The sequence below is a fragment of the Toxorhynchites rutilus genome, chromosome 2 (assembly GCF_029784135.1).
Source record: "Toxorhynchites rutilus septentrionalis strain SRP chromosome 2, ASM2978413v1, whole genome shotgun sequence".
NCBI classification, from domain to species: domain Eukaryota; kingdom Metazoa; phylum Arthropoda; class Insecta; order Diptera; family Culicidae; genus Toxorhynchites; species Toxorhynchites rutilus.
Genome location: NC_073745.1, coordinates 86,909,471 through 86,937,348, shown reverse-complemented (window position 1 = coordinate 86,937,348; position 27,878 = coordinate 86,909,471). Strand labels below are relative to the sequence as shown.

The following is a 27,878-nucleotide window of genomic DNA, read 5'->3' as shown; positions in this document are numbered from 1 at the left end:
AATTCAGCTTATTAGCGACATCCCGGACCGAACTTCTCGGATCACGTCTAAACTGCTTAACTACGCGCTTGTGATCTTTTTCACTGACGGAGCATCCATTTTTGCCGTTCTTCACCTTCCGGTCGATGGTTAGGTTCTCGAAGTATCGTTTTAGTACTCTGCTGACCGTGGATTGGACGATTCCCAGTATCTTACCGATGTCCCGATGTGACAACTCCGGATTCTCGAAATGAGTGCACAGGATTAATTCACGACGCTCTTTTTCGTTCGACGACATTTTTCCAAATTTACGAAAAATTGACACTGAAGCATGGCCAACGTGATCTATACACTCTTATCTGATTATAAGCGAAATCTGAAGATATAATTCCTAAAAATTAAATTTCTACAGCGTTTTTCCGTGATGCAATTTGATGTGACACACCCTTTACGTAGGATTTCGTCACAATACACATTATCTATCTTGAAAGATTCCCAAAAACACAAATGGTTCCATGGTTCGGTTTCTCGATTTCAGACACTCAGACTGTGGATACTGATCCTGATTCCTGTCCTTCACTGACACGAACGTTTCGTAGAGGTACGTCTTCGTTTTAACATGTTATTATTAGCGGGATTTGTGTGGGATTGTGTTTCAGGACTACAATTACTACGAAATTACTGCCGACGAAAACAAACATCTAAGCTTAAGGATGAAATCTTTTGGAAAAAAAACTAATAAGGACCGATAAATAAATACTTGCACCGAGTGAGGGGTGCGTACAATACGCCAAGTGCCCGCAAAAGCAGATTTTTCTAATTGACTCTCATCATTAACATGTAACGCTACATGCTCGCTATCTAGAGTTACACTGAACTGAAAGTAAATACTGATTTCACTAAAATTAGTCTCTCAACCAAACTACCTCTTCAAAGTTCCCATAAACAAAATTTCCCAAAGTAATAATTCATAAGTTATGCTAGCAACACCCTTCGCAGAACGGTAACAGAAAATCCGAACCGAATTGGTTGTGTGGTGTTGGCGTCAATGACTGCATCTAGAGCGGAACAAATTTTCACTTTCAGTTATCTACCGAAGAACGCAGAATTTAGAATTTTATATAAAAATGTTTCCTTAATTAACATGAGCTGTTATTGTTTTTTTTTATTCGATCTAAATATTTGAATCGGATATAAAAAACGTAACTATCTTAATTCAATAATCACAGAGAATTATTCTTTATTTATTATCAGGACTATTAACAAAATTGGAAGCATTTTTTGAATATTTCTTTCTTTCTCATTCGGGATTATTTACCCTTCGAGTAAATTTTCTTTTCAGATAAGTGGTATTCGAGCGACCTTGTTTTTCGTAAATGCTCTACAATATAATACTGTTCTTTCATCTGCATCCAACGCATTGTCTTTTTTTCCTTTTTTAACAGATTTCAATACCTTATTCTATAAATTTTACGGCGACCGCTTGAAATAGACAGCTTACTTCTACGTGTATGGCCTGAGTTATCCAAATGACTTGGATGATGGACTTGATTCAAAACTCCATCATTTATATAAAATTAATAATTTGATTAATACCCATGTGAAACTATATTACTTTTTCATACTTTTGAAAAAAATAGTACACAACGCAGCTTTTTCTCGTTTTTGCTGTACGCACGCAATGTGCGAGGTTTTGGATACCAATTGATGTACAAATGTGATCATCTTAATAACGCTTATCTGAAATCGATATAAACATATTTTATAACATAAAATACCTGTAAACAGTAAATTCGGGTAAAAATTTCATTCGGGTAAATGTTCATTCAGATAGATTCTCTACTCGGGTACATTTACATTCGGGTGATTGGAATTCGGGCGAACCTTTTTCGAGGTACTGTCTTCCAGGTAAATGTTACACAATCCATGATATATATAATATCAATCACCAGATGATATGGTTATTTCGACTCACCACAGGTAAATTAACTATTTGAACACAAGTTTAAGAATGTACTGAAATGTGATGGCCTTTTATCCTATTCAGCCAAATTGAATAAACAAAAGAAAACATGATTTAGTGTGTATGTTGGAATATCCATCTGTTTTTACTTCCTACATTTTACAATTGAAAATAAACAGGATTAGTAATTAATGGTTCCATTCATTATACCATTACAACTCTTACAACCCGTTTGAAATTCAGTTCAGCTCATATAACGAACGATTTTCCAGAGCCACCAGTTCATTTTGGAGCAGGGGAAAACCCATTTTAGTGTGCTAAAAGCTTTTTTCTAAAATGGACATAAAACTGTAATGGACATAAATGGAGTAATTCCAAATGAAATCGATAAATGACAAAACATGAGTATTTTTGATTCGAATGAAAGTGTATATTCCGTTTGGGTTAGAGGAAATATGAGTTTTCCACAGCAATTGGGAATTTTTTGACTCAAGCGTAACTTTTGAAAAGGGCGTATCGAGTCGTAACGAAATAGTGTCTTAGAAAGAGTTATAGAGTATTGATGGTTGAATATGAAAAAAAATATACACTAAGAAAAAAAATTAGTACTCTTATTTTTATTTACAAAATAAAAATTCAATTTGCAATATCCAAAATACATATTTTTTAATTTTTTTTTAATTTTTTCATACAAAATAGAAGTCATGCAGAAAATTTAAAAAATGGGCCCAAGATGGTAAAACTATTTTTGACGAACTTTGTGGAACATCGATTTTTTTTAGGAATTTTAGAAACTTCGAATTTTGTATGTTAGCAGTTATTTTTAATCACAAATTATGAATCCTGATGTTATTTAAAACAAAAAAGGTTATTATCAATCTCCTTCTAAATGTACCCATTCTCGAGATATTTAAAAAAAATATTTGTAATTTATTGTCTTTTTAATAGTAAATAGGCCCTTTGAATATGTTTGTCGTGTTATACCATCATGTGAGTCAACAAATTCCCAATTGCTGTGAAAAACTCATATTTCCGCCAACCCAAACGGAATACACACTTTCATTGGAATCAAAAATACAAGTTTTTAAAATCTGCATTTTTAGGACGATTTCATTTGGAATTGCTGTTTTGTGTCAACAAAATACAATAGTTTAAATGACACAATCTTAATCCTAGCAAGTTAACAGCTTATTCTTAGAGCAGTTGGAGTATTGAATGAGTTGAATTTACAGATTTCTTAACAGTTACAAAAACACAATTCAAAAGCAATGGTCCCCAATAATCAAAATCCTACGTCAAGCTTCCGTCCGCGCCTCTAGGTTCTACCTCTATGTTTTTTTTTCATTCCTGTGTGATAAATTTTAATGATGTTACAGAATCACTTAATCACCAAAGATCCTCGAAATTCTAAACTCTGCTACTCTTGTGCTGTGATTTTCCGAGTACCGTGACAATAATCTGTTCGAAATTTATACTGAAATTTATACTGACTGACTGTATAATTATAAAAAAAGACGTAAAATTTATTAACTATTAAATGGAATAATTTCAAAGATATTTTCGAGAAATGATTATTGAAGGTAAAATGCAATGTAGACATCGATGATGTTTTCAAAACAAACTTCGATAAACCACAAACATAAAAATATATATTTGTTGCATAGTAGATTATGCTATGAATATCCATCCAATTCATGCTAGATTACTATTCGTACAAATTCTTCCAACCAATGTCAACGAAACCCATAATCCAACCAGTTATCTCAATAACGACCAACTAATGAGAAGTTACGGGGAAGTCGAAAAGTCAACATCTGAAAACACGGCGAATGCAAAATATCATCACCTCATCATCGTCATCATCGCTAACGCTTGGTGTGTACAGCACGAGACACACAAACGTGCATACACACACACACAGCAACTCTCACCTCCTAATCCTCATTCAGCCTGCCCTAATAAACTATCCCCGTAAACGTAACACAACCGCTTCAACAACCAGCTGATCAACCATCTGGTTGCTTCGTGTAGGGAAGGGATTGGGGGAGAGAGTGGTAGAGTCGACCTTTTGTTACGTGGCTTATGGTGTTCCAGTAATGAGACCGCCGCAAGGCAACAACGCTTAATTTTCCATCAACGGTAACATAGTGCCCCATGCTACTGCTGCTGCAAACCAATCTGAAGTTGTTGCTTCAACATGTAATCATAATATTTTGTCTAATTAACCTCAATTAAGGGGAAATTTATGTTGTTAGTAAAATTCGAGGGAAAAGGATTTATGAACTGTTTTTATGGCAGATGATACCACAGATAGTATCAATGAAACAATAATTTCTGATTTAGTGTTTTTTTTCTTCTTCACTTTCCAGAGTATTCAAAAAGAGCTCCTCGAACGGCAAAATCACGGTATACCTAGGCAAGCGTGACTTTGTGGACCACATAACGCACGTTGACCCCATCGGTAAGCGAATCGGTGATCGATTTATCATAGCTAAGCGATAATAAAAATAAACTAGAAGAATTATCGCTTGGCAGCACCGTTTGTGATTGCGTACATACCTAAATATACATCACGTTTATTTTCGCTTCCTTTTGCTTTTGACTCCCTTTACAGATGGCGTCGTACTGATAGATCCCGACTACGTGAAAGATCGTAAAGTTTTTGGACACGTACTGGCAGCCTTCCGATATGGGCGTGAGGATTTGGACGTGCTCGGGCTGACGTTTAGGAAAGACTTGTACTTGGCCTCCGAACAGGTAAGTGCGAATGTGGGGTTCCGCGGAATACGTACGGAATCGGTTTCTTGGATGCGAATCTGAAACCGTGCGCCAAGAGATGTTCTAATCAAATTATAATATAGGGCACTGTTGAGTGTGTTGTTCATCCAGTACCGGTTTTTAATTTTTTTAGAGCTATTCTACGCCAAGTTTACCGACCCTTTCTGATTTTTTATACTTCATTCATAAGGTGATAACTATCCAAAACTTCATGCGATGTACAAAAAAATATTGGAATGTCAATGAATACTCTATTGAAAAAAAAAATGCCCGAAAATTTAATCTACAACTAAAAACTATTATATCTTTTTTACGTGATATATCAAATATTCAGGAAAACATGTACATTAGGGTAACAATGAAAATGGTCATCTCGAATTTCAAAAAGTTATCCCATAAAAAATGTTCTCAAAGTTTGAGTTTTTTGAAAATCGAAAAATCACCCAAGGTTGAAGTAAAGGAAATCGGGGTTTTAGAAAATGTTTTTTCGATGCCAAATGTCTTAAAATAGCATTAATCGTCGAGATCTAGTGTCATCTATGGGACTTGTTTTTTTTTTTCGAAATACGAAACGAAAAGTATGGTTTTGGGTGCCAATGTCATTCGGAACTTGCTTTGACCGCTTTGTGCCACTCTCCCTTAAGTCCGATTGAGCTGATATTTTGCATAGGGTGTTTTTTTGAGGTGGTGAACATTTTGTATAGGGTAACTTTTTGAAATTTTTGGGTCGATTTTTTCCTATACATTCATTGGCACCCTAATGTACATTATACATAAGCGATGTCCAGAATACGACCGCATTATTGACGTTGGACTAAGAAATTATTCCATTCAATTCGATTTTATTCACCTATGACCACTTTGCCCCCAAACATGAAAACAACTTCTATGCTAATTAATCGCTGAAATTAAACGAAATATCTGTTCACCTCTCCTAGAATATGTGAACAGTCGTTCAAACTGATGATTTGTCCAACATATCAGATTGAATAAACTAAATTTCACGAGAAATTCCTTAGATACCATGTGCACAGAACTACGGCCGAATGGCTATCGAGAGAGTAGTTTTTGTTTTTATTTGTATTTTGACATGCGACAGCTCTACTGAAGTACAGGGTGACTTAAAAGTCATTAAATTCTTCAAACATAAGGTGACTATCAATACGGCATCTATAGTCAATAGTAATACTAGCAAACAAGCAAGACCACTTTGCCCCACATGACCAATTTGCCCCCACTACCCCTACATATAAGCGTAATCTGTTTTTGATGTTTTTGCATTCCTAATGAGAGATGTATACATACGTCAAAAATATATCAGACACGAAAAGGCATACTTTTTTCAATTTACTATGAGTTTTTTTATTTTACCCTTAGGGTACTGTTCTGAATCATATTTCGGACATTTGGTTTTAATATTTTGAAATGCTTAATACACTGATGATATAACTATAAAATTAATATCACAATTGCTTCTTTAAAGTAATCTCTTGGGTTCACTAAAATTTCATATGAGAACTACATTTGAATTATAACATAATCGGCAAAAATCTGTCAACACTACTCACTATTGTTTGTGTTTGACGTTTGCTTAGCGTGAGCACGTAGAATTTACCCCTTCATCAATATTTAAATTTCTCCTGTGTTTCATCAGTTCTCATCATCGTTAACAGTTTACTGTGATTGCTTGGTAAGTGTTTAGAAGTTGACTATAAAATATATTCAAGTGTAATGTAATTTTCGTTCAAAAAATTACAAAATAAAGTGTCCGAAATTTGAATTCAATCTTTCCGAAACTTGATTTTTTTATAAATAGTGTTTGATTTTGATTCTTATTTGCTTCATTTGAAAAGCATTTTATTCGATGATTTTCTATCAAATAGCTATCAAAATAAAAAGCTTAAAATCATATTAAACTAATTTATTAAAAATATCAACCAAATTTTTTCATTCCTCGCTAACAACTTGAAGGAGCTGGATGTGCTATTCATCACTCCTCAAGCATTGTTCTCGAAGTTTTTTTTCTCTTCTCCCCAACGAGTTGGTTTTTTTTCTCGTGTGTTCTGTGGTGAATTAGTGCCCAAAGTGACCAAAGCAGCCGGAACCATATGGGAAGCAGTGCCTCTGCAGTAGTCTGGATCGGCGTCTGTAGTGGATAACCATAACGGCATCGTCAACACGTGGTTGACGCTCAGTTGAGTAGAACAATAACGTTATTCTTCTGCTATTGTGTTGTCTCCGTAGCGCGTGGCTTTTGTGTCTCCCTTAATAGGGTAACAGAGCGCATATCGGAACAACAAATTTATGTAATTATTTTTATTTTATTTAAGTTTTTTTTTTATATTTTTTTATAACAAGTGAGATAAATAAAAAAATTGTAAAGGTAATAATCGTTCGTTCTAAGAATGGAGGAGGGTGGGGGTCTAGACATGGACATTTCAGACTCCCCCTCGCTTGCTCAAGCAGGGTGTAGTAAGTCCCTTAAACGGACTCCTATGCCCGAAGATTCTTCTTCTGGGGACGAGTCTACTCACACTACCAAGCCCCCCTCCAAAAAAAAGATTGCAAACCTTTCCCCTGATTCCTCTAATACTTCCACCCAATCATCGACATCACTTCCCCCCTCTGATATTACTGTCCCCACTCAAACCTTGTCCTCGAATTCCTCTTCTATTGTATCCGCTCCCCGTGTCAGGGTTTATCCGGACGATGCACCTGGCGCTGGTCCTTGGGTTTGTGTTTTTCCGGCCCAAACCTAATGGTAAAGCCTTGAGGGTCGTACAGATTATGACAGATCTGAAAAGATACACCTCTGTTTCCGAGTTTTGCAAAGTAAGACCGAACAAACTGCGAGTTGTCGTGTCTAACCGAAAGGACGCGAACGATATTGTTGCTGATAAGCATTTCATCCTCGAATATCGAGTTTTTATTCCCTCCCATAACGTAGAAATTGGGGGCGTTATATCTGAAACGGGTCTGACGTGCAAAACTATAGAAAGTATGGGAGTTGGCAGGTTCAAGAGGCTTCCTTCGATGGAAGTCAAAATCTTGGAATGTCGCCAACTAGGAAAAGTTACCCAGGAAGGAGAAGAAAAGAAATTTACGCCGTACGACTCGTTTCGAGTCACTTTTGCTGGTGCCGCCCTCCCTGACTACGTTATGGTGGACAAATTGAGGCTACCGGTGCGACTCTTCGTGCCAAAGCCCATGACTTGCAACAAATGCAAGTCAGTTGGTCATACAGCAGCTTATTGCGCCAACAAGGAGCGCTGTGCCACTTGCGGAGAGCAACATGAGGGGAAATCCTGCAGTGCGACTGAGCATAAGTGTCCATATTGCGGGGGATCCCCACACGTGCTCTCATCTTGTGAAACTTACAAGAGTCGCTGGGATAAACAAAAGCGCTCTTTGAAGGAACGCTCGAAACGCACTTTCGCGGATATTTTAAAGGGCGCTTCTCCACTGGCTCAACAACAACAACCATTACCAACAAACAATGTCTTTGCTTCACTGCCAGTTGACGAATTGGAAGCGGATACAGCTAACGAGGGCACACCGTTTATTTTAAAAGGGAATTCCCGGCGCAAAAATGTGTCCACTCCCAAAGTTCAACGACAAGTCCCATCGGTGGTACCCCATGTTAGCTTGCCTAAAATATCGAGTGCAGCGGACAAGCAAAATCAGGTTCCTCCTGGCTTCCGTGGGAATAGTTCACCTTCGAACGACCCAGCACTCGAGGGGACATCAAAAACCCCAACTGTCCCTTTTTTTGCGTCCAGCTCAACTTCCCAATCGGGATTTATAAAGTTGACTGACCTTGTGGTACAAATCTTCACGTGTTTTAATGTTTCCGATTCCATCAGAACCATTGTCATCTCAATGCTTCCAGTACTGGAGACAATTTTGCAACAATTGATGCAAACATGGCCCCTCCTTGCAATGATCATCTCTCTTGATGTCTAATTCAAGTAGAGAGGTCGGAGATATCTCTGTTTTACAGTGGAATTGTCGTAGTCTTGTCCCTAAATTGGATACATTCAAATTTTTAATTCATAACTTCAAATGTGATGTTTTTGCTCTGTCCGAAACTTGGCTTTCTTCGCGAGATGATCTCTTTTTACACGATTTTAATATTATACGCTTGGACCGTGATGACAGATACGGAGGGGTGCTATTGGGGATCAATAAGTGCCACTCATTTTTTCGAATTGACCTTCCACCTATTGGAGGGATCGAAGCTGTTGCTTATCATGCAAACATCAGAGGCAAAGACCTCTGTATTGTCAGCTTGTATTGGCCTCCGAGAGCTGCGGTTAGTCGCAAGCAACTTGTTGACATGTGCTCACTCCTTCCTGAGCCACGATTGATCTTGGGAGACTTCAACTCTCATGGAACTGCCTGGGGGGAACAGTACGACGACAATCGTTCATTGTTGATTGTTTGTAACAGCTTCAATATGACCGTTTTGAACACTGGGGAAACAACACGTGTTCCTAAACCTCCTGCTAACCCAAGTGCTCTTGACCTCTCGCTTTGCTCGAATTCACTATCGTTAGATTGCAAGTGGAATGTAATCCAGGATCCCAACGGTAGTGATCACTTGCCAATCAAAATTTCCATCACCATTGGGTCGAATTCTTCTGAATCTATAAACATGGCATATGACCTCACAAGACACATTGACTGGAAAAAATATGCGGACGCGATTACTCTAGCCATCAATTCCAGAGATGGTTTACCTCCATTGGAGGAGTATAACTTCCTTTCTCGTTTGATCCATGACAGCGCGGTTCGCGCTCAAACGAAACCCATCCCAGGTTCCTCCATTCGCCGAAGGCCTCCCAATCCATGGTGGGATAGCCAATGTTCAAAGCTTTATGTAGAAAAATCAAATGCATTTAAAGCTTTTCGGAAATGAGGAACCATTGACAATTTTCAAACGTATTTAGACCTTGAAAATCAATTTAAAAACTTGATCAAAGGTAAAAAACGTGCTTATTGGCGAAATTTCGTGGGAGGTTTGTAACGAGAAACGTCAATGAAAAAATTATGGAAAGTGGCTCGAAACATGAGAAATCGCTCTTCATCGAATGAAAGCGAGGAACATTCACATCGATGGATTTTTAATTTTGCACGAAAGGTTTGTCCCGATTTCGCTCCCGTGCAAAGAATTGTTCGAGATATACCACAAGATAGGTGCGATCTTGATTCCGAGTTTTCGATGGTAGAATTCTCTCTTGCTCTCCTTTCTTGTAACAATTCGGCTCCAGGATCAGATAGAATTAAGTTCAACTTGTTGAAAAACCTCCGCGATGTGGCCAAACATCGCTTGTTGAATTTATTCAATAAGTTTCTGGAGCATAATGTTTTCCGGATGATTGGAGACAAGTACGAGTTATAGCTATTCAAAAACCCGGAAAACCCGCGTCCGACTTCAATTCGTACCGCCCAATAGCAATGCTGTCTTGTATACGGAAATTGTTGGAGAAAATGATCTTGTTTCGCCTTGATCGATGGGTTGAAACGAATGGCCTACTCTCAGATACACAATATGGGTTCCGCAGGGGCAAGGGGACGAATGATTGTCTTGCGTTGCTTTCTTCAGAAATTCAAATGGCTTACGCCGAAAAAAAACAAATGGCTTCAGTATTCTTGGACATAAAGGGGGCCTTCGATTCTGTTTCAATAGAGGTTTTGTCGGACAAATTACACTCTCGGGGTCTGCCGCCTCTATTGAATAATATGTTATATAACTTGCTTTGTGAGAAACAGTTGAACTTTTCTCACGGGGATTCGACAGTAAATCGGGTCTCCTACATGGGCCTCCCCAGGGCTCATGTTTAAGCCCTCTTTTGTACAACTTCTATGTAAGCGACATCGACAATTGCCTTACACAAAATTGCAGCCTAAGACAACTTGCAGATGATGGAGTGGTGTCTGTCGTAGGACCAAACGAATCCGACCTGCAAGGACCCTTACAAGATACTTTGAACAATTTTTCAACCTGGGCCATTGGGCTAGGGATCGAATTCTCCACGGAGAAAACAGAGATGGTGGTTTTTTCTAGGAAGCATAGACCAGCAAAACCAAAGCTTCAACTTTTGGGTAAACCGATCACTCATGCTATGTCATTCAAGTATCTTGGGGTCTGGTTCGACTCCAAATGTACTTGGGGGGCCCATATTAGGTATCTGAGTAAAAAATGCCAACAAAGAATAAACTTTCTCCGTACAATTACCGGCACCTGGTGAGGAGCCCACCCAGAAGATCTTATAATGTTGTATCGAACAACTATTCTCTCAGTGATGGAGTATGGCAGTTTCTGTTTTCAATCAGCTGCCAAAACACACCTCATTAAACTCGAGCGAATTCAGTATCTTTGTCTCCGTATCGCGTTGGGATGTATGCCCTCAACGCATACCATGAGTCTCGAGGTTTTGGCAGGCCTACTCCCACTAAAAGATCGCTTCAATTTATTATCTCTTCGGTTCTTCATCCGGTGTAAGGTCATGAACCCATTGGTGATCGGAAATTTTGAGCAGCTGATCGAGCTAAATTTTCACTCCGGATTCATGAGTTCATATCATGAATTCATCTCCATGCAGGTTGATCCTTCTTCGTATATTCCCAACCGTGTTTGTTTCCCTGACTACATCAATTCCTCTGTGCATTTTGATCTGTCCATGAAGCAAGATATCCATGGATATTCAGATTACCAACGATCGAGGATCGCTCCAACGATCTTCGATGAAAAGTATGGGGGTATCAATTGTGATAATATGTACTTTACTGATGGGTCCACTATAAATGAGTCCACAGGATTTGGAGTGTTCAACGAATTTTTTAGCACCTCACACAGTCTTCAGAATCCTTGCTCAGTGTATACTGCTGAATTGGCAGCAATTCATTGGGCGCTGGACAGCGTCGCCTCACGACCTGTTGAACACTATTACATTGTAACGGATAGTCTTAGCTCTGTCGAAGCTATCCGTTCAGTGAGGCCGGAAAAGCACACGCCGTACTTCCTTGAGAGAATACGAGAAATTTTGAGTGCTTTATCCAGACGCTGTTATATCATTACCTTTATCTGGGTCCCTTCACATTGCTCCATTCCGGGTAATGAGAGGGCTGACTCATTAGCAAAGGTAGGTGCAATTGAAGGCGATATTTATCAGCGTCAAATCGCCTTCAATGAATTTTATTCTTTAGTCCGCAAAAATACCATCGCTAACTGACAACGCAAGTGGAATGAAGATGAATTGGGCCGGTGGTTTCACTCGATTATCCCTAAGGTTAGCCTCAAACCGTGGTTCAAAAGTCTGGACTTGAGTCGGGACTTTATTCGCACCTTCTCCCGACTCATCTCCAATCACTGTTCGTTAGATGCGCTACTCTTTCGTTTCAATCTTGCCAGCAACAATCTCTGCGTCTGTGGTCAAGGTTATCACGACATCGAGCATGTTGTTTGGTCGTGCGAGGTGTATCTTGTTGCCAGATCGAATTTAGAAAACTCCCTTCGGGCCCGAGGAAGACAGCCCAATGTGCCGGTGAGAGATGTGTTGGCTCTGTTAGACCTTGATTACATGACCCAAATATATGTTTTCCTTAAAGCTATCGATCTTCGTGTGTGATTGTCCCTATGTCTTCATACCCTCCTTTTCATCCATTGCGAGCGATTGCCCCCCTTGGTATAAACAGTAATATAAGTTGAAATGTAAATATACAATAGATATACGAATAGATTTAAGAATTGAGTGTGATCATCAACGTTGTAACAATTCCCTTATATCCCATCCCTTTCCTGAAAGAATATGTCACCCTTCTAAACTCGAGTACACCGCGAGTAATCGGTTTTCCACCTTATTAACCATAGTGTTAGGAAAATTGTGTATGTATAGTTTTTAAAAATACATTTAAGAATTCGGCTCCTTTAAACTAATGTAACTGAGCCTGTAAAAATAAACGATTTATAAAAAAAAACAAATTTTTAAAATGAAACAAATGTTTATCAAAATAAAAAATGTTCCAAATAAAAGATAGATATTTAGGGATAAAACAGATCTAAACATTATGCACATGTATAATGTTTAGATATGTTTTCTGCGTCATATGCCTTAAGCGTCCGAAATATGATTCAGAACGGTACAGTACGCTCATTTCTGAAAATTTATCTGTTTCGAACCGATTGAACGTTGTGATAGACTTTCCAGAAACTATCTTTTATTTGGACCTTTTTTTATTTTGACAAACATTTGTTTCATTTTAAAAAGTCGCGTCTCCATAATGGCAGCCCCAATAAATAGAATCAATGAAGACGCATGGTTGCTTAAGTGAAAGCACCAGACATTTCAATCTCTATAAATAAAAAAAGATATGATGTCTGTTCTCGATTGAAATCGAGAACGGAACAACGGTTTCAAACAGTCAGTGTCAGTCTTGATGCGTTTTAGTCTGCGTCAGGTTTATATGCCAAAAAAGTTATGAAAACTATTCGGAAAGTGGAAAGTCATTTTTTAGCAAATTTTGTAGGGAAGTTGGAAAATTGGAAATTCATTTTTTTGGCAAATTTTGTATATCTATATAAAACAATATGATTTGGTATCCGTTCCTCACGATTTAACTCGAGAACGAAGCAACGGATCTAAACAGTCAGTGTCATGTTTGATGCGTCTTAGTCAGATTTATATGTCAAAAAATAAAATTTTATACCGCGAATATAGATCGCGTACAGGAAAATAACTTGGGTGTTGCTAAAATCTTGATTTTTCATGTCTGGAAGTTCAGACTATGAACTACAAAAAAACCTAAAACTTTTTACATCATATCTCCAACTCAGAAAGACTGTTTTCTGTTATTGAGACAATTTTCTTGCGAATTTTTCCAGATGTATTCATTTTTAATAATGTAAATGGTGAATCCAGATTTTTCAACTGTTACCAGTAAGGAATAGTGTTTAAGTGAACTTCTAGAAAAAAAAACAAACTTAGAACTGCCTACTAATCTGCTATTACCTATAAGTGAAACTTAAGAAAAAAGAAAGAAACTTAAGAAAATCTTCAAGGTGTCGAGATGTCGGGACTGATGTTAGCTTTCCATAGGATTTTCGGAAAGCTGACAATTTTTTACATTACATATCAAAATTTTAGAATGGAAAATTTATTCTGTTTTTGAAATACACTACATAAAATACAAATCAAATAATCAATAATCAAATCATCAATAATGAAGACAAATCTTCCTATGTTTCGTGTTTCATATAAAAAATTCAGCATACCAAATACAGGACAGACTTGATTATATACAGTCGAGTGCCAATGAAAATGGCCATCTCGAATTTTCAAAGTGAACTTAATTACAAATATTGATTCCCACGGAAAACTATCCCATGCAAAATATCAGCTCAATCGGACTTCATTTACTAGTGTCGCACAGACGTCAAAGTTTGAGTTTTTTGAAAACCGAAAAATCAATGGGAGTATTCGGATTTTTTTTATGCCAAATATCTTCAAATTGCATGAAATCTAGTGTCATTTCAAATTTTTTTTTGTCAAAAATCGTCACTCTGGGACTTTGTTTTTTTCGGAACACGAGGCAAAATGTATGGTTTATGGTGCCAAAAAAAATCGTCATTTCGATTTTTAATACGGGACTCCATGGGAAATGTTAATTTGCACGATAAAATACCATATGCAAAATATTAGCTCACTTGAGCTTCATTTAGGGGAAGACGGGGTAAGACCGTCTGGCGAGGTAAGACGGACCACTTCTAGTTTTATAAGAAATCCTCAGTATTTTGGCAAATATGCTACGCAAGAAAACAAAGTTTTCGTCTATTGCAGTTGCAAGCGATCTAATTTTCAAGGTGACCGAAATAAGGATTTCTCCAGCAAAAACTGTACATTCCGTTAGTTGCCAGCATCCCAGTCCTTCAGTAGGTTGTTTCGGTTCTTTATGCATGAAAAGGTTTGTAAAACACCATTTTCGACGGGGTAAAAGCGCCACACGTTGTGATATCAACATATCGAATCGGAACCAGAAACACCTACTTCAGGGTCATTAAGACTTTATGTGAACAAATTTTGAGAGATTTTAGATCCACGTAGTTTATCGTCCGATAATTTGGTAAATTTTTCACGAATTTTTTGAAAACTCTGTACATGGAATATAGATAGTCTTTTCAGAAGTTTGTGTGTAGTTTATGAACAACCCTAAACATTCAGTACCTTAGACAACGTTGTTCCTGTTATGTCTACTAGACTAAACTGTTTGAAAATAGTATCACTCGGTTTACCTCGCGGGTGGCCCTTCATTCCCCGCCAGCAAAATAAGAAGTGTTTTTTTTATCATTTCAAAAATTATTGAAAAAACGCCGAAAAAATTATACAATCAACAGTTACACATTTTTTAGTAGTAGATTATTTTATACTTAATGATAAGTAGCACAACAAATAGGGGAAATCCTAAAGGACGTTTAACTGAAAATTGGTTTTCTTAGGGGGACGATATTACACCGTATTGTCGCAGATCCCAAAATTAAAGTTTTCTGAAAATCGAAAAATCGCCCAAGGTGGGAGTGAAGAAAGTCGGGGTTTAAAAAAATCGACCCAAATGTCCTAAAATCGCATGAAACGTCGAGATTTACTAATGGTCTAATCTCATTTACACAACTGCAATAATAAAAATTACAGAGTTTGAACTTTTTTTTTAATCTTATCTTTTAATTTTTCCCGATGAGCATTTTCCATTTTTTTTTAAGTTTGCACTACTGTTAGTGGCCTTAATGACGATTTGTAACGCGATCTGTCATTTAGTTTGTTTACAGCGCCATTAAGAACAAGTTAATTTTTTTTAAATTTATTTTCTTGCAGAAATACATGATAAAATTGATTGTTTTTATTAACCAAATAAAAGCTCTCTAACCGTTTTACAATTTGTCTTTGACACCCAACTCTCGTCTTTCTCAATTTCGCTCCAATATCACTTCGGCACGTTAAGCCCAGTGTTGGTTTCTAGAGATTGACGTTGAGCTTTTCATTGGAGAAACGTTGGTAACTCTCTAGTCCGTTTTCTGACTATTTTCTTTGTATATAATCAACATCTGTGGGTGCGGGGATATTGTGCAGATGCTCTTCATGCGGGCTGAATGGAAAGTGTATCAAGAAAAAATCGGGGCTCAACGTGTTAAGCTATTCCTACTGAGCCTTCAATTGGAATCTTCAAAGTTCACGATTTTTAATCTACTATAATTAGGATAGCCAATTAACTTTCACCTTAACGTTGAAATATTACATTTATTTTTCTTAGAATAAGTCATACTTGAAAATTAAAAAAAAATTAAACTGTATATAGTCGAGTTTCAAATTGAATATAATCGAGTCTATATAATCAAGTTTGTATTTAATCGTGTCCGATCTGTAGTATGCAGGAGAGTTTAAACGAGAAGAGATATAAACTGCTTGGATCTCTTTGGGCTCACACCTCAAAAACAACAAAAAATAAACATTTCGCCTAAAAGTAGACATATCAGGCACTACTTAATATTGTTTAGGAAAGTGAAGTATTCAGTATTGATGTTTATTTGCTGATAGGAGCTCAAGAATTGGTCGACCTGTTCAATTATCGTAAATTTTAGAAAATGGGAATATTCTGAAATCAGTAAAAACCATTCAGACCATCTTTATTCCATTGGCAGGGTTGCCAGAATAAAATCTGTGTTTTACGTTCTGAAATATCTTTTCATGTTAGTTGTTATATTTGGTATATTCACCAAAACAATTTGAAAAACAGAACATAAAATTGCCATTAAACTATGTAAAAAAGGCATGTTTTTTTTCATTCAAGGCTGATTCAAATGCTATATTGAATGACACCGATTGGAGTAGACAGTATCATTGGCACCCTAATACCCGTCTACCGCTGCAATAACTTCTTCATTTGTGGTTTTCCTCGTATTTTTCCAGTGTTTGGAACAAGTGAAATTCGGATGTTGTCAAATTTTTGCGAATAGGGTGGATATTTTAAACATTTGTAAATCAATTCAATCAATTTTGCCTTTACAATAACGCTGATGATGTAAAGGATATGATTCTAGCAAAGCATTTTTTCACATTTTTCTCATTTAGATGATACAAATGATTTCCAAAAAAATTCTTCTTACTGTGAGACCGGCGTGAATATAATCAATAATCAAAACATTCCAAAAAACTGATGCTGTAATCCCACACATTCTTGGACGGTGTTGACTAGTTCGCTTGATTTGGTTTTGAACAACCGTGTTCAGGCCAGTCTGCAGTTTGTTGTAGCAGTACTAATAGTACAATCGACGCACAAGATCAGTTTTGTTCTTTCGGAAATGTGATGTTGAGAAATTCTTAAAAAGAAATTCTTGTTACTAGCTTTATCAAATCTTATTTACTGTTCAACACGCGCTACCGAACACGCGTTTGGTAGAGTTGTCCATAACCTCAGTAGTTTCACGACGTGGTTTATCGTGTACAATCTATAACCGTTTCATATACGGAATTAAAGGGTGTGTCACATCAAATTGCATCACGGAAAAAACGCTGTAGAAATTTAATTTTTAGGAATTATATCTTCAGCTTTCGCTTATAATCAGATAAGAGTGTATAGATCACGTTGGCCATGCTTCAGTGTCAATTTTTCGTAAATTTGGAAAAATGTCGTCGAACGAAAAAGAGTGTCGTGAATTAATCCTGTGCACTCATTTCGAGAATCCGGAGTTGTCACATCGGGACATCGGTAAGATGCTGGGAATCGTCCAATCCACGGTCAGCAGAGTACTAAAACGATACTTCGCGAACCTAACCATCGACCGGAAGGTGAAGAACGGCAAAAATGGATGCTCCGTCAGTGAAAAAGATCACAAGCGCATAGTTAAGCAGTTTAGACGTGATCCGAGAAGTTCGGTCCGGGATGTCGCCAATAAGCTGAATTTGTCAAGTTCATTCGTCCAGCGGACCAAGCAGCGGGAGGGCCTACATACAAGGTTCAGAAGGCTCCTAACCACGACGAAAGGCAAAACATGGTGGGGAAGACGCGAGCCCGGAAGCTGTACACCGAAATGCTGACGAAGCCGCATTGCCTGGTAATGGACGACGAAACCTACTTCAAAGCGGACCTTCGTCAGCTGCCGGGCCTGTTGTTCTTCTCCGCAGAGGACAAATTCAGCGTTCCGGAGGAGATTCGCAAGCAGAAACTATCCAAGTTTGCCAAAAAGTACATGGTGTGGCAAGCGATCTGCTCTTGCGGAAAGCGGAGCGCCCCCTTCGTGATGACCGGCACGGTAAACGGGCAGGTTTACCTTAAGGAGTGCCTACAGAAGCGCTTATTACCACTATTGAAGCAGCACAAAGGCCCGACCATCTTCTGGCCGGATATCGCTTCGTGCCACTATTCAAAGGACGTGTTGGAGTGGTACGAAGCCAACGGGGTCACCTTCGTGCCAAAGGAAATGAACCCGCCCAACGCGCCGAAGCTTCGCCCAATAAAGAAATATTGGGCGATTATGAAGCAGGCCCTCCGGAAGAACCCAAAAGTTGTCAAATCGGAGGCGGACTTCAAGAGAAAATGGATTTCTGTTCAAAAAAAAAACTACAACCTGACGTTGTACAGAACCTTATGGACGGGGTAAAGAGGAAGGTGCGAGCATACGGGCTTGGGCTCGAAGTATGAATAAAAAGAAAATGCCAAAAGTTGTTTAATAGTTTTTATTTTACTGTCTAAAATTTTCAAAAGGATCGGTCTACTGGGCGAATTTCTACAGCGTTTTTTCCGTGATGCAATTTGATGTGACACACCCTTTAATCATCTTATCAGAACGCGTTAGATTACTTACACATCATTGTTCCTGAGAAAGCATCATCACCTGACATGACATATCGAGTTGAAATATGTGTGTGTATTCATATGAAAAATGAAGGTGTTCAACCCATTGTACAAAAATCATAGTTATTGCTTCATTTTTGAACAGCAGATAGGTAATGTGTTAATACAGTTATAACGTATTTCCACATAAACAAAGCATATCCAAACGATATTATTTAATCCATCGGATTTTACCCGTGGGAATTGATTTTCCAGAACGCATTCTGTAGTCATTGGACCTAAGGCAGTAACTAAAGTATTCACCGTTGTGTGACGCATTTCTGTGGTACATTGCGGATTGTTACTATTTTCATTACACCGCCGCTGAGCTTACATGACGTCGGCTCTGTTTCGTCAAGTTTCTCTAAAGTTCCCCATATATATCAAAACATATTTAGATTCACAAACATCCGGATTACACGAAGGTTTATTCTATGACTCACATTATTCATGCCAACTTGACAAAGAAAACAACAACTTTTAGCTGAGATTAGCTCGAGCGGTTCCATCCTCTTCCATCCTTTGGCAGGAGAGATTAAAAAGAGGATTCGGATTGTTGGCAACCCACAGCCGCAAAACTTTTGTCACCATGGGATACCGGATTTAGAGAGTGGTTTCCGACGCGTTTGGTCCGATTACGAATTGACATCGCTCCCGCGATGAGCTGTGTATTTTTTTCGTTCGAGATTAATGTTGCCACAAGCGGAGAAAGGTTTTCTTCCAGGGAAAAATTTCGCTGCTTCGCTTCTAAGGAAAGCGATTACTTTCATCGTGTGCGGTAGAGATAGATAAGAACGGTGAAGCACGGAAGGTGTTTTTTGCCGGTTCTGTAAGTGATAGGTGATTTAACCTATCCCCAAAACGGCGGAGTTGATTCGCGGAAACGTAAGATACTTAATATAATTTTAATTCATAAAGAGTCGTTATTTCAATCACCTGAGTGAAATTCCGTGTAGTTTATGTAGATTCGTTGTTGTATTTCCTTAGAATATCTAAAAATTTATATTTTTTTGCCGAATTGGATAATCCTAACAGTTCATTACCCTACTTGTGCTTTGTGTAGTTTCAGTTTTACCAATCATTAATAGATGATTCACTTGACAAGCTTTCCCGAGTGCTACGCAAAAGATAGTGTTTACGAGGGGAATCCAACATCGTCTCAAAGTTTATGATGACTTTGGAGTTGCCATGAATATTGATGGCAAAGTGATTATGACTTTACGGATCTCTAGAAAGCGTGGGAGACAGTTCCACAAACTAGGCTGTTCGAAATGCGTTCCATAGCATCGTCAGCAATACAATGTCGATTGATTTTGGTTGAATATTCATATGTTTTTGAGGATTTTCAAAAAATGCGTTTCTGAGAAAAATGAATTTTATTTAAAAAAATATTTTGCAGCGTAAAATTTTCAACATTTAAAAAAAATTTCAATAAAAATTCCGTGTTTAAACAAAATTAGGATCAGTTGTAATTTTTTGAAAGAAAACATGAAAAAGTTGTTGTGTTTGTTGTGTTTGAAAAATGTTTTTCCTATTACAGTTCCCATATTGCAATGTATGGATGAATTGTTATTCCATGGGCTGTACATATTATTTTATTTGAGAATTTAAAAGAAATATGTTTCTGGATAAACTGGATAAACTTTAATTTATCGAAAATAATTAGAACCATATTTTTATTTAATTCGCCATTAGACTGGTCCTTCCTAGGTTAAGAAAAGTGATTTTAAAAATGATTTCTCAACCGCTGGACCGATTTTTGTCATTTGCTCCGAAAATGAAGAATCTTTTGATGTAGTTTTTAGAAACAATACTTTTTTTTGCCTGAAAAAAATACGCAAAAAACAATTTTTTAATGGTTTTTGCATCTAGAACACGTCTCTGAGTATATCGCCAATTTTCGTATATGAACAATTCCAAATGAAATCGACAAATGACAAAACATGAGTATTTTTGATTCGAATGAAATTTGTATTTCGTTTGAGTTGGAGAAAAATGAGTTTTCCACAGCAATTGAGAATTTTTTTACTCAAGTGTAAATTTTAAATAGGGCGTATCGATTTTAGTAGGATAAATCTGTGGTAATTTATATCTTGAGAACTATGAGTCGTACCGAAATAGTGTCTATATACTGACAAAAAAATAGAACTCTTTTTTTATTTAAAAAAACATTAAATTGCAATAAAAAAATGTATTTTTTATTTATTTTTTTTCATATAAAAAGAAGTTATTTGGAAAATTCAAAAATTGAGTCCAAGATGGTAGAACTATTTTTTACAAACATTGTGGAACAACGTTTTTTATGAATTTTAGAATTTTTGTGTGTTAACAATCAATTTAATCACAATCACAAATTATGAATCCTGATGTGATTTAGAACAAAAAAGCTCATTATCAATCTCCTTCTAAATGCAGCCATTCTCGAGATATCTAAAGAAATATTTCTAATTTATTGTCTTTATAGTAAAAATTTATAGTAAAAAGGCCCTTTTAATATGTTTGTCGTGTTATACCGTCATGTTCATGAAATTTTATGAATTCGCTTATAATTCCCAACAACTTTTCCAAACAAATAATTATGGTAAAAATATATGTGTAGGAGTTACGTTGGAAAGCATTTGAAGACATGTGGGTTAATACAAAACGTAACGATATTAAAAATCTTTACTTCATCTAAATACAAACTTTTAGCATATTATTAAGTTAGTTATTTTCGTACCATTTACGTCCGGTTGAATCAACGAGGTATATTTGTGTTGTTGGGATTTCAATTCTACCACACGAATAATATGTTAAAAGTTGGTATTTACAAAAAAAAACTTTAAAAGGGTTTATTTACTATAAAAAAGACTATAAAATAGAAATATATTTTTAAATATCTCGAGAATGACATTTAGAAGGAGATTGATAATGAGCTTTTTTTGTTTTAAATAACATCAGTAATCATAATTTGTGGCTAAAATAGATTGTTTACATTGTTTACAAATTCGAAGAATCGAAAATTCACAAAAAATCGATGTTCCACAATGTTTGTAAAAAATAGTTTTACCATCTTGGACTCATTTTTTGAATTTTCTACATGACTTCTATTTTATATGAAAAAAACATTTAAAAAAATTAAAAACATCTTCTAGATTTTACAAATTAAAGTTTTTTTTTCGTAGATAAAAAAGAGTACTTATTTTATTTCTGAGTATATTTTTTTCACATTTAACCCTTTGCGGTCGTACTAAATTTGAGCATGGGTATCGTACTGGTCGGAATTATTTTCCCTTGAAAAAGCAGTGATACATGCAAGACTATGAAAAATAATCATTTTTAAATTTATTTTGTGCGAAATCTTTCGAAATAGTCTTCAAGAGTGAATCATATGAAGTATAATTAATACATAATTTGATTTTTATTATGCGTTGAATATGAGACACTTTTGCCATTAATGCAATAAATGGCCAGCAATGTGTATCCAGGCAGATGAGCACATTTCAATTTTAACAAAGTTTATTTTATAGATTATTCAGATCACATAAGACACTTATGCACCTAACACTTAATTCAAACCTGTTTAACCTCAAATAATGATTTCAGCGTATCCGAAATGATTAAAAGTTTTCACTTTAGATGAACAAAGATTTTATCGCTTGAGACACTTATAAGATTATTCAAATAACATGAGACATTTATGCAAAAAGTAGTTCTGATATTTATGAACAATCTTTTCCATCACTCCAAAGAGTTACAATGGCTAAATTCTGCTGTTATGATTTTTTGTCACACATTCTTATGCATTCAACGCACTGTGCGTTATTTTGTGTGGGTGACCACTTTGTTTGATACTTAGTACCGTTAACTAATACTCGTAGGAGCGCCGTATTGATCCGTGAACAGGTTCATTAGACATCAAGTTTCGTTTAGGAAAAGCAAAAACTGATACTTGGTCGCGTAAAATATAAGATTAGCATGTTTTCTTGCTGTGGTGGCTGAGAGCAGACAAACGACCAGAACGGTAAAAAAGGTATGGTGGCTGAGAGCCAACCACAAAGAGTTAAACATCAATACTCTATAACTCTTTCTAAGACAGTATTTTGGTACGACTCATAGTTTTTGAGATATAAATTATCAAAGATTTCACTCAATCAAAGATCAAAGATCTTACTAAAATCGATACGCCCTATTGAAAAGTTACGCTTGAGTCAAAAAATTCCCAATTACTATTGAAAACTCATATTTCCTCCAACCCAAACGGAATACAAACTTTCATTTGAATCAAAAATACATTTTACATATAAATCTGAATTTCATTTGGAATTATTCATATGTAATGTAAAATTAAATAATTTTTTTCATTGGAAAATATTAAAACTACTAGTCGTTGCACACCATTGCGCTGGAAAAACCAGAAAAACTTTTTCAATTATTTTTTCCATACAAAAAATCACGAATTTTTGGACCAGTCGAACTTGGAAAGGACTAATCAAATAACGAAGTAAAGAAACACGATTGGGAACGATCGTAACAAATATTACAAAATTCTGAGTGATCGTATAACCTTTTCTTGTGGAATTGCTGTATTTATAGATTCATAATCTCAACAGTTTGCTTTCAAAGTAATTTTTGAGCAATCGAAACAAAATTTTGGGTCAACAAGCAACCAACATTACTCATACTCTTTTTATCTTTCGAATGAATGATTATACCATCACTTCGTTCAGTCGGCTAAAAGGTATTAACGCTCAAAACCATACATCCAAACGTAACGTTCCCATTTCAAAATTTTGAACTTACGGCCCAGTACAGATGAGAAAAACGTAGTCCTGCGCCATCAAATAATTTCTTTTTTTTCTGATAAATGTGTAGAAATATTCATATTTGTTAGATGCATAGATTTTCCACAAATTTTTATTGATAAATACGGAGTACTCATTGTTGGAGGAATGTTTGAACACTCTTGAAAACGTAAAACAGTAATTTTCTAGTATTCCGTTAACACTTCATAATTCTAAACTAAAATATTCTTCTTCTTCTTTGTTCTCAAGAGGCTTTAAACTTTGCTGTTCATTCGCCTCTAAATTGGAATCGTTATCAGACACAATTTTCTTTCAAGTTGTTCAACCACTTGCTGTTTTTTTTACAATTTATTTCACCTGAAAATCCGAATCTAGCTCAAATCGCACTATTTGTTCTCGATTGATACGCGATTGTACGTACGCAACTTTATTTCATGTCTAAGATTATCAGATTAATTTCATTTTTCTTAACCAAATGCGAAGGTGAGATTGAGTTGACTGATGTAATTGAGTTGACTGATGTAATTGAGTTGACTGATGTAAAAATCATCCCGTACAAGTGGACAGATCCATTTGGGCGAAGTTATCTTCGGCACACAACCACTGCTGAAAATGTCAAGAGCGCAGCAAATTTAGTAATCCCTTCTGTCACGGTTTTCCATTTACTTTGTTTACCCACACAACCCCCCAGAAATAACAAACTCTGCTCATCAGCAGAATACACCCAAGGGGAGCGGAAATTGGGATGAAAATGACACTTTTCCAGTCAATTTGTTTCGACTAAGCCGCAAGCTTTTGTGCACGCTGTGTGGTCTTTGTCTGGAAGCTGAAAAAGGTCATGTTGTTGTTTATAATTAGTGTCGCGGTCAAGTGACTCGTTTCGTCGTTATTCTTCATGGTATCACTTCTGGAATCGATTTTAGCCAGTTCCGAACGAAAAATGTGTTATTCCCCGGGATCCTGTCCCATACCCTGCCCTGCTATTGTTCCAGGCATGGCATTATACGCTGTCGATGAACACAGTGCCTTGTTTCCGGCGCAGAACTGTCGCTGTCGGAAAGTTCTGGCCACAAACAAAAATACAAAATTTCGAACACAGCACACAGTCCCAGTCAGCCCACAAAAACCATCTACGTGAATGTGTTTCAAGCAGAAGCGCCCTAATTAACTTTTTTCCGCTCGCTTTGAGTACAGCATCACGCCTGTTGAAGCGTTTCTCATTACCGTTCCCAACCCACTCTGTCCGTTACAGATATTCCCACCGCTGGAAACGGACCGGCCGCTAACCCGCCTCCAGGAACGGCTGATCCGCAAGCTCGGACCAAATGCATACCCGTTCTACTTCGAAGTGCCGCCCCACTGTCCCGCCTCGGTTTCGCTGCAGCCGGCGCCCGGCGACACGGGCAAACCGTGCGGTGTGGACTACGAGCTTAAGGCCTTCGTGGGCGAAACGCCCGAGGATAAACCCCACAAGCGAAACTCGGTCCGGTTAGCAATTAGGAAAATTATGTACGCACCCTCGAAGCTGGGCGAGCAGCCGTCGATTGAGGTTAGCAAGGAGTACATACTGAAACCAAATAAGATCCACCTGGAGGCGAGTCTGGATAAGGAGGTAGCATTGTGACTTTTTTTTTCTTTATTTCCATCTAATGATGTATTCCCGTATGTCCACAGCTCTATCATCACGGCGAGAGCCTCTCGGTGAATGTGCACATAGCTAACAACTCCAGCAAAACAGTCAAGAAAATCAAGGTTTCCGTGCGGCAGTTCGCCGACATTTGCCTCTTCTCGACGGCACAGTACAAGTGCACCGTGGCGGAGGTCGAATCAGAGTGAGTATTATGTGATAATGTGCCGCTCTTCTAATTATCTTCCCCCGACAGCCTCGTGGTCGTCGTCTGGCCGTTGCGTTGTCGTATTGTGTGAGCTTGCAGCAGCAGTAATGAAGAAATAAATGCTAATGCTAAACAATTCCCCAGGATAACAGGAGACCGCGCTTGAATCACAACGAGGTAGTAGCTAGCTGTCGCGGTCTGGAATGCTTAAGATGATTTTAGCCTCTCTATTTGCGGATTAAATCGCTGCACTTGCGGAAAGGGCTTTCCATTGCGTTCTGTCCTGGGGTGCATTAAGTGGGGGAAAAGTCTGCCCGACACAAACGTGACCTAAAATTGGATTTTTTTTGGAGAACAAAAGCTCGTAAGGGTTTTGGAGAAGTCTTACGATTGCCCGGATGACACTCATTCCGAATTACGAGTGTGTACCTTTCATCGGATTTTGGTGGATCCACATCTAAAGATATCCTTGCAGGATAATTTTCTGTCATTGAAAAATGGAGAGAAAAAAAACGTCTTTGGGTTTTGGCCATCGTTGTCCCGATAAGCATTGAATGCTAGGAGAAATTCCTAACAATGATGCGTTTCAAAATTCTAAAAATTGAATAAAACATGAATTTCGAACTCATAAAATCGTACTGATTGACGACGGTTTACTGAACTGATATCAATTTATTATATTTTTTGCATTCTTGCAAAAACGAACGAATTAACATGAGAGAGAATCCACGTTGAATATTGAAGCATTTGCCGGAACATGGTCTCATTTTTTGAAGATTTCGACATATTGTTTTTTTTTTCAATGTTCCGTTGTATGTCTCTAGATGGGATCGTACTTCGGAGAAGTTTGGTCGGTAAAATAATTACAGAGCAGAGGTTTCAGATTTTCTTTATGGCGTAACACTTTCTGTATAGCAAAAATATTGAGGGAGCGCCAACATTTTTTTAATCAATAAAACAAATCCTGATTGCATTGACGTTACCCAACTGGACCCAGATCTATTTCGGTTGCGCATCGCAATCACACGACATCTGATCCCGAGTATTAATTTGTTGTCACAATATCAGTGAAATAAAATTTAAGAATTTTTTTTTCAAGATGGGTTTTCAAGTGAGCTATAACTTCGCGGAGCACCATTTGAAAACCCCTGTAAGGAACGATACTATGGAGACGGATGGTGATTCAGACTGATGAATAATCAAGCGCCTCCATGTTCCTTTTTGACTGCGGCACAATGGCATTAAAAATGTACCAACTTTCAGATACCGTCGATGGGGGTGAGAATGGGTCAAAAAGGTAGTTTTCGAACTTTTTGTTGAATAACTATCGTAAACTAGAGTAAAACATAATTCTGATTATGTAGATATGTTCTCTAATGATGACTTACGAGTATTCAGGGAATTGTTGAATAATTTTAATTTTTCAAACTGCGATTAAATGAAAGTTGACCCAATCTCACCTCTTACAGGGGGTGACAATAGGTCATATTAGTGAATATTACTTTCTATTAGGAATTATGTTCAGAAATCAATAATTTCAAGATAATTTAACAGATTTTTCTTAAATCTGCCATCGATGATGTCTTCTGCCGTGATGCTGGTTCCTGGAAAGATTTAGCGTGAACAGGCGAACACTGTCTAGGATGTGATGAGAAGAACAAACGGCCATTGCCAGTCTCCGAAGCTTCAAAAATACGGAAACAGTGAATTGACGCCGACATCGTGAATCAGGCCATGTTGTAAAAACGTTGAGCCAAAATTAATAAATAGTCATTTTCGTGTGCCGCTCTCCAGAACTATCTCTCGTTTCTAATTGAGAAATTCCTCAAAACTGTCATTTTTTCTGGTGAACTTGGAACATGTGAGATGGTCTTCAGTAGTGACTTCACAATAATCTGAAAAATGCCCCAAGTTGCTCTTTTGATTGTCTTTAAGGCTTTCTATCAGCGGCTTCAGCAATCCTGGAAAATGTGACTTCGGCAAAGTTGTCGCTAAGGACACGTTTTTCTCCTTATACGTGCGAAGAATTTGTCTCTAATTCATAGGTCCGAAAAAAACCACGTCTAGGGACGGTGTAATAAGTTTTGCATGTACATGCACCTTAGTTGTATATGTTCAATTTTATGCTTGACCCATTCGCACCTAGACTCAGCGTAAATAAGAGATTATTTCGAAAATGTTAAAATTCCGATGGAATAACTTTTTTGCTGTTCAAAATCAGCAATGACTCATCTGGCAAGACTTAAAAGAATCATTCTATCCAATTTTTATCATTATAGTAATTCTGTATAATGCTGGGCATGAGATTTTTCTGGGGTGTTATTTAATGGCTAAATACACATCAAACTTTGATGAAATATTGAGCTTGAGCTTGAGCTTGGGTAGAATGTACAATTCGTAGTTCTTCTCCGTGATTGACCTGAACCAACCAAATTGCACAAAGAACACACAGAATGACGCTTGAGACTAGCAAATCATTCTCGTTGTGCAATTTTCGGCGCTTCGAGCTTTAAATGGTCAATAACGACGCCGGCCACGTCCTTACAGTCCCCAGGGGAAGGGAGGGAAGTTTAGTATGATATTCGCCGCCCGAAGGCCAGAAGGGTCGCCTCTATAGCGTGGATCCCTAGCGTTTATCATGGGAGGGATAGTTGT

General features: G+C 37.3%; 1 protein-coding gene across 8 annotated transcripts in view; it reads left to right on the top strand.

Annotated features, from left to right (window-relative positions):
• The window catches only part of LOC129770050 (beta-arrestin-1), a 256,936-nt gene that overhangs the window by 170,959 nt on the left and 58,099 nt on the right, over nucleotides 1-27,878 (top strand). For all 8 annotated transcript variants that reach the window (XM_055772651.1, XM_055772649.1, XM_055772645.1 and 5 more), the window contains exons 3-6: nucleotides 4,312-4,403; nucleotides 4,557-4,699; nucleotides 24,641-25,000; nucleotides 25,063-25,220. In XM_055772651.1, the coding sequence (XP_055628626.1) occupies nucleotides 4,312-4,403; nucleotides 4,557-4,699; nucleotides 24,641-25,000; nucleotides 25,063-25,220 (753 nt within the window). The remainder of the gene's footprint in view (nucleotides 1-4,311; nucleotides 4,404-4,556; nucleotides 4,700-24,640; nucleotides 25,001-25,062; nucleotides 25,221-27,878) is intronic.